At 41.2% G+C, this 7,394-nt stretch overlaps 2 protein-coding genes across 2 annotated transcripts; both read left to right on the top strand.

Annotated features, from left to right (window-relative positions):
* Window positions 1-2,602: 2,602 nt before the first annotated feature.
* On the top strand, window positions 2,603-4,181 carry LOC109904497 (5-hydroxytryptamine receptor 1E-like). The gene has a single exon (XM_020501720.2). It carries the CDS (start codon window positions 2,767-2,769, stop codon window positions 3,829-3,831), a length of 1,065 nt encoding a protein of 354 aa, XP_020357309.2. The 5' UTR covers window positions 2,603-2,766; the 3' UTR covers window positions 3,832-4,181.
* Window positions 4,182-5,340: 1,159 nt separating this feature from the next.
* On the top strand, window positions 5,341-6,768 carry LOC109903873 (glycoprotein hormones alpha chain 1-like). Its single transcript, XM_020500869.2, has 4 exons — window positions 5,341-5,405; window positions 5,511-5,623; window positions 5,885-6,072; window positions 6,268-6,768. Exons 2-4 carry the CDS (start codon window positions 5,530-5,532, stop codon window positions 6,340-6,342), a joined length of 357 nt encoding a protein of 118 aa, XP_020356458.1. The 5' UTR covers window positions 5,341-5,405; window positions 5,511-5,529; the 3' UTR covers window positions 6,343-6,768.
* Window positions 6,769-7,394: the final 626 nt, after the last annotated feature.

A 7,394-nucleotide genomic window follows, 5' to 3' on the forward strand; every position in this document is an offset into this window, starting at 1 on the left:
GGACTTGGTTAATCTTAATTTTTTTGGGTACTTTTTACCCCCTTTTCTCCCCAATTGGTTATTTTGTGAACTTCTCAAATGTAAAAAAAAAAGGGGCCCTGGGGGGAAAGGTTTGGGAACCCCTGTTTTGACTATAACACTGACAATAGCCGATATCCAATGGGTGATCATTGATGCTCATCTGCATGAAGTTGATGTTCATTAGTAGTAATGTCATGCATATGCATGAGATGCGCAAATGAACACAAATGCTACTACTGTATTATGCACATACTTTTATGGCATGGCGGGAAAGTTCCATCCATCACCAACGCACAAACATGGCTATGTTGCCAGCATCTCACGCTATGGAGTAGCCTAAAGTCACATTTTGTATTCCAGGAGACAGAGAGCCCTACCCTTACTCCGTTCGGAAAAAAATGCTCCCTCATTGGCGCGCGCGCGGCAGTTGGACAGTGTCAAACTCCTGCACTTGCGATTTCGTGCATTCCTCTGAAGTGTTGGATGTCCGTCTGACCTGTCCTTACTCCTGAGATGAGGAATATTTCGGGGTACGGACGCACTAGCGACTAATACTGCCGACTTCAGACATATTTGAGAGTCCCATCACCAACACACAACATTTGTTGTAATGGATACACGAAGATTGAACAATTCAGAAGGTAGGCTATGTGCCCACATTGGTAGCCTGACTTATATTGCCCAATTTGGTAGCATACCATATTAGATAACGATTTTTTCCCCCTTATAGTTTCATTTGATCATAATGAGGCTATATGCCACTATCATATTATAAAATATAATATTTATATGTAGCCTATTTTTTTTATGTTGTTACGGTATGTTGGTTTGGGATCAGCTCTCGTTTTTGTGCTTTTATTTTGCTCCTTCATCTTCTTCATTTAATCTTTGAATGCATTATGCCATTGCCAGAAGCAAAAATGGTAAGTAATAACCTCTACAATATAGGTTCTTGAGTTTAATGAGAAATATCAGGACCAACTCAAGCAAGACGATCCCAAGCTTTCACCATGGCACAGGTGGTGCAGGTGCTGCAATGTCTAGAATAGAAGGCATGCATGCCACAAATGTGAACTTTAAGTTAAAGTCCTAACACCTGTACGTCCAATGTGTGCAAATGAAAAATAATTTAGGAAAAGTCAAGTAACACCCAGCACAAATATTTAATATATATCAACTGGAGTGACTGAGTGAACTGCATGTGTATGTTTGAGCAGTAGACAAAGTGATGAAGGGTGATGACCTTGTATGACCAATCTTTTTAGCATGAGTCATGTCAGTCACTTGTGGACACAATGTTTGCAGAGTATGGGGCACAGTATGACCATTGATGTTATGCCACAGAGCGGCTTGGATTGACTTCCAAAATGAAAATCGAACTCAGCTCAGCTGCTGCCTTGACCAAGTAGTTGAAAAGCAATAGTGTAAGCCACACTATGTAATGGCAGGTATTTCTACTCAACAAAGTGGTTAAACTTGAAGAGCTACTAGCTGAAATTACATAGTTATGACACCATTCAATTATTTGAAGAACACTTGATTGCACAGGGCAGATATAAATTCTTTATTTGAAAGGGAAAGTGGCATATGCACAAGAAACCTGTCACGACTTCCGCCGAAGTTGGTCCCTCTCCTTGTTCGGACGGCGTTCGGCGGTCGAAGTCACCGACCTTCTAGCCATTGCCGATCCACTTTCAATTTTCCAATGATTTTGTCTTGTCATCCATCACACCTGGTTCCAGTTCCATCAATTACATGTTGTGTATTTAACCCTCTGTTCTCCCCCCATGTCCTTGTCAGTAATTGTTTCTTGTAGTGCTTGTGCCCGGTATGCTGGTATTTCACAGGTTTTGTTTGACATATTTATTATTATTATTCTGTTGACGGTGGTTTATGGTTATTAAACTCAACCGTTGTAAATCCGTTTCCGCTCTCCTGCGCCTGACTTCTCTGCCGCTAGTAGCATCGCATTACAAAACCATTTGAATATTGTTCATATTAGGCTTCCTTTGCTCAATGGATACACACATCAGGCTAGACGTGTTTGTCAATTGTCTTTTCATAATTGTTGTTTTTGTATCAACAGTTGAAACCTTTGGAAGTGTCACTCTGACTGAAATGTGTTATTTTTAACATGGTTTTTAAAGCCCTGTATGCAAAACAGCCATCTACTCCTGCTCCTTAGTACGTAATAATACAATTGTGTGTGCTCCCCATACTCCTAAATTGAGTTTAGGGCAAAATTGTTACATTCAGGGCTTTATGCTGAGTATTGACATTGATGTCATGGGTCTGCAATGAGTTAGGATGCTGAGCATAACTGCCTCCAATATGACTGAATATTTGGCTCACTGATTTACTTGGCTCAAAGATTCCCTGATCAGTTCTGCCACCGTGTGGAAAAAGGTCTGAGTGATCTACTCATCGAGAAGAAGTGACATTTTGAGTACAAATAACTTAAACATGTATCTTATTCAATTTACTGTGTTATACATAACTTACTCAAATCAATGTTTTTTCAGACAAAAAATAATAATAAATAATAAACCCCAAATATTTTTTTTCCCCTTCACAGTTGGCTCCAAATAAGGGAAAGCATGGAAGTAAGAGAGAGAAAAGGATCTGCATTGGACTAGGGACACAGCCAAATGTATCCTAATGAGAGAAAGAGGAATATATGATGGATAGTTTTAGAGCTTAAAAGTTTAAACAAACTGCATGTCAGAAACTGCAGGCTGCTTTTAAATGAAACCAGAGAATGATATGGTGCTGGTTGTGACCCTCCTCAGCATTGTGACCCTGATCACTGCCTTACTGAACATTTCAGTCATACTTGCGATCATGAACACCAAAAAACTCCACATGCCCGCCAACTACCTGATCTGTTCTTTGGCTGTCACAGACTTCCTGGTGGCCATCTTGGTGATGCCCCTAAGCGTCCTCTACATCGCCACAAAGAGGTGGATGTTGGGATGTGTAGTCTGTGAGGCGTGGCTGAGCGTGGACATGATCTGCTGCACCTGCTCCATCCTGCATCTATGTGCCATCGCCCTGGACCGCCACTGGGCCATCACCAACGCCCTGCAGTACGCCTGCAAGAGATCCCCGCGCCGCGCTGCCATCATGGTCACCATCGTGTGGACCATCTCCATCCTCATCTCAGTGCCGCCTCTGTTCTGGAGGCACAGCGGGGATGACAACTTTGGTAACTACACCAAGTGTATCATCGAGCATGACCACATTGGCTACACCATCTACTCCACCTTCGGGGCCTTCTACATCCCCATGGCCCTCATTCTCATCTTCTACTACAGGATCTTCATTGCTGCCCGGACCTTGTACCACAAACGGAGCTCCTCTGGGAGCCTGTGTAAGAGGAGAGCTAGCAGCCACAAATGCCTCAGTAGCTGCCGCATCGCACCAACGTCTCTCTGTGCGTCTGAGCTGTCTACCTCGGATCCCGTGCTAAACACAGAGCTGAATAGAGTCAACGATCCCACCGGCCCAAGCCAGGTAGCGGGGAACTGGGGGACTTGTGATGAGAGGACCCAGATCTGTGCCTCCAGAGAGAGGAAGGCTGCCCGCACACTGGGCCTCATCCTGGGGGCTTTTACCCTATGCTGGCTGCCTTTCTTTGTTAAAGAGTTGCTGGTGGGCATCCAGGTGTTTCATGCCTCAGCACAGGTGTCGGACTTCCTCACGTGGCTGGGATATGTTAACTCACTCATCAACCCCCTGCTCTACACCAGTTTCAATGAGGACTTCAAAAAGGCTTTTAAGAAACTGCTCCGATGTAACAAGCGCAAATAGGACTGCTTTCTTGGCTGTGTCTGGTCTGATTGTTGATTGGCTGTAGAACATGTATTAAAGAAGCCAATTAACATTCTGAATCCTAGAATACAATTACTGTAAGAGTGGAGTAAAGAATATTTATGAGTCATGACATGACTGCGCCATAAGCTAAAAAGAGCCTTTAAATCTCAGACATTTCATGTGCTATCCTCAATGCTTATTGAGTTACATCTGCCAGGTCTAGTCTCCAACGCAACCAAGGCCGGGAGATTTAAAAACACACCGGTAAACAGAAAGATGAAGAGATAGTACTGCATCTTAAAGGGGCAAACAGCAGTTTAAACAATAACAAAGCGGACACCCCACCACTTTTTTTGGTAAACAGCTGAAGGATGGGGCTGGAGAAGTGTAAACACTCAAATTCATAGACAGAGCAATGGATGCAAGGACTGACCATCCACGATATCAATATTATAGTTATATCTATGTTTTGAGACTATAAAGGGTTTGTTTACAATTACTTTGTTTACAAACAATGGAGTAAAACAAGCTTATATTTTGGGTTCTGATGGGGTACAACAGTTGAATTATTACGTTTAGATGTTATTTGATACTAGGAATGTTGTCATGTGAGATGATCAAGCTTTGTGTAGCTGAAGATATCAATCCCAACTCCTATACCGAAATAGCTTATCATTGTCTTACCCTTTTCCCTTCTTTTGCAACGCAGCATGTGGCTTCAGAGGTGATGTTCTTTGGGACCAACATGGTTTTCTTGGACTGTAGTGGGGTTGGAGAAGCTCTGGAGAAGCAACAGCCTGTACACTGATAGACAGGGGCGCCCGGGTTTGAGAGAGGGGGGAGGTCAATATTAGGAAGGTGTTCTTAATGTTTTGTACACTCAGTGTTTATCACAAATATAAAAGTTAAAAAATGTATGTCGCAATCACAGATTGCCCCTTTAATATTCAACGTTCATTATTTCACATACAGTATTCATTGCTTGCATTCATGTTAGCTCTGTCCCAGAGGATTACAAAGCTCGGCCAGGGACTAGTCCTCATGGTTTATATAAGAAACCCCATTTATTTCACGACAAATCTTTCACTTTTGTGTGTATATATTTACTTATTTTTGGGGGGTTATAATCCTGCATGGAAAGAGGAATCAGATATTCAAAGTATTAAAAATGACTTTAGATTTAATGATTTACAAAGCAAAAGACCATGAACATAAGTTAAACTACTGAACCAATGACCCTGCCTCGCCCTCTGAGACATAACAGCAGTTATCTAGTAACAGCATCCCATCTGTTTAAGGGATTAAAAGCTCCCATCCAGAGTCAGGATGGAAGGATGGAAGTGTGTTTTGACTTGTGACCGCGTGTGCTGTACCTTTTTTCATTTCAAGGATTATGAGGCAGGTAGCTAAGTGGTCAATGCCTCGCAGAGATCACTGATAAGGTTGGAGGGGTTCACTTAATCCCCGTTGAGCACATGGGCAGAGGGACAGCAGTATAAAAGTTAATGGTGGGAGCAGTAGGCTCTTCACTGAACACTGAACAGGCTTCCACCAAGAGACACATACAACAGGTATTGCTTTTTCCACTCAATATATTGGGTTTCCATTGTATTGTTTCACTGCTGTTTTTGTGTTTATGAGTTTTCAACTATGGTTTTCTTCATTTTTCTTGTCAGGTTATTGCCACCCGCCACTATGATGTGCTTGTTTAAATTAACTGGAGTGTCCCTCATCCTGTCCATACTTCTGAATATCGCAGACTCTTATCCAAACAGCGACATGACAAACAGTACGTTTTACGTGACATTACTTTGAAAGTACTGTTTTTATTAATGGTCTACATGTTTTGGAAACAAAATGACCGGTGAGTTGTTCTTGGAGTAGGTTGTCATTAGAGAGAATATAAATTGGTACATGACCTCCTTACTCCCAAAAAGTGTGTGCTTACAATTAAGAGAGACAACACATTGGTGTTGCATGGTGCATCAAGTTTACAGATCAGACTGTTCAATAGATTTTCTATTAATTTATGTCTTTATTATCTTTACAGTGGGCTGTGAGGAATGCAAACTGAGGGAGAACAAAGTCTTCTCAAACCCGGGCGCCCCTGTCTATCAGTGTACAGGCTGTTGCTTCTCCAGAGCTTATCCAACCCCACTACGGTCCAAGAAAACCATGTTGGTCCCAAAGAACATCACCTCTGAAGCCACATGCTGCGTTGCAAAAGAAGGGAAAAGGGTAAGACAATGACAAGCTATTTCAGTATAGGAGTTGGGATTGATATCTTCAGCTACACAAAGTTTGACCATCTGACATGACGACATTCCTAGTATCACATAACATCTAAACGTAATATTTAAGAACAACTCAAATTTACCAAATGTGGTTTTTTTAAACCATCTCTCTGTCTCTCGATTCTCTCTCTCTTCTCAGGTGTTGGTCGACAACATCAAGCTGACGAATCATACAGAGTGTCACTGCAGCACTTGTTATCACCATAAGTCATAAACTCTCTGTGAGGGCTGGAAATCTCATTGTTTGCAGAAGTAAAAGCTTGGCACCAGATACTATATATTTTACACAACTCATTCCTGAAGTTCCTTGTGTTTTAAAAGCCCAGTGCAGTCAAAAATGTGATTTTCCTGTCTTTTATATATGTTTTCACACTACGAGGTTGGAATAATACTGTGAAACTGAAAATTATGATAATGCCCTTTTAGTGTAAGGTGTTTGAAAAGACCACCTGAAATGTCAGCCTGTTTTGGTGGGATGGATTTGGGCCTGCCTGGTAATGTCACCAGACGGTAAATTAGTTAATAGACAAATAAGAGAGTTCCAAACTTCTCTGCCAATAACAGCTAGTTTAAAATGTTACCCTTCCACTCAGACCCCTCCCAGGCAGTCCTAGCAAATTCTTGCTTGAGAAATTGCTCTTTGCTAAGAAGCTATTTTTGTTTATTTTTGACCATTTTAATTGAAAACAATCACATTAAGATACTTAATTGTTACCCTGAAATTATGTGATATTGCAATAAAAACAGCTGCATTGGACCATCAAGGGAAATCTCATATTAGGAAATCATTGTGATCCACCAAAGGGGATAGTCTGCTGAGAATATTTATAGTGCTCTAATGGTCACAATTATATAAAGTTGTATTCTTGTACTGTGTTGATCAACAAAATACTTTACTGTATAAATTGAATAATTATTCAAATGTCCTTAACATGCATATTATTTTGACACATGATCTCTCCTCTGCTTCTTTTTTGAGAAACTAATGCCTTGAGTAAAACCAATGGTTTATGGTTTTATGAGAAATAAAAATATTGTTCCTCTCCCAAACTACACCACACTCAATAGCATATGGATCAACATAAAATGTGCATAATGACACAGCCTCAGGTAGGCCTAGTGGCCATACTATGAGTTTATATTTCCTCAAGTAGCCTAACAAGCTGTAGGTTAAGCATGGTATTTACTGAAATACTTCAGAACTTTGTGGTATTAGATTGCATGTGGGGAACATTATTCGATTACCACCACAGGTCTTGGCTGATG

The sequence above is a fragment of the Oncorhynchus kisutch genome, linkage group LG14 (genome assembly GCF_002021735.2).
Source record: "Oncorhynchus kisutch isolate 150728-3 linkage group LG14, Okis_V2, whole genome shotgun sequence".
Classification (NCBI taxonomy): Eukaryota; Metazoa; Chordata; class Actinopteri; order Salmoniformes; family Salmonidae; genus Oncorhynchus; species Oncorhynchus kisutch.

Bases quoted from the DNA above. Each gene is read 5' to 3' on its own strand.
- LOC109903873 (XM_020500869.2), top strand. From the start codon at position 5,530: ATGATGTGCTTGTTTAAATTAACTGGAGTGTCCCTCATCCTGTCCATA. The intron at 5,624-5,884 runs GTACGTTTTACG...TTATCTTTACAG, and splicing joins AAACAGCGACATGACAAACA to TGGGCTGTGAGGAATGCAAA. The intron at 6,073-6,267 runs GTAAGACAATGA...CTCTCTTCTCAG, and splicing joins TTGCAAAAGAAGGGAAAAGG to GTGTTGGTCGACAACATCAA.
- LOC109904497 (XM_020501720.2), top strand. From the start codon at position 2,767: ATGAAACCAGAGAATGATATGGTGCTGGTTGTGACCCTCCTCAGCATT.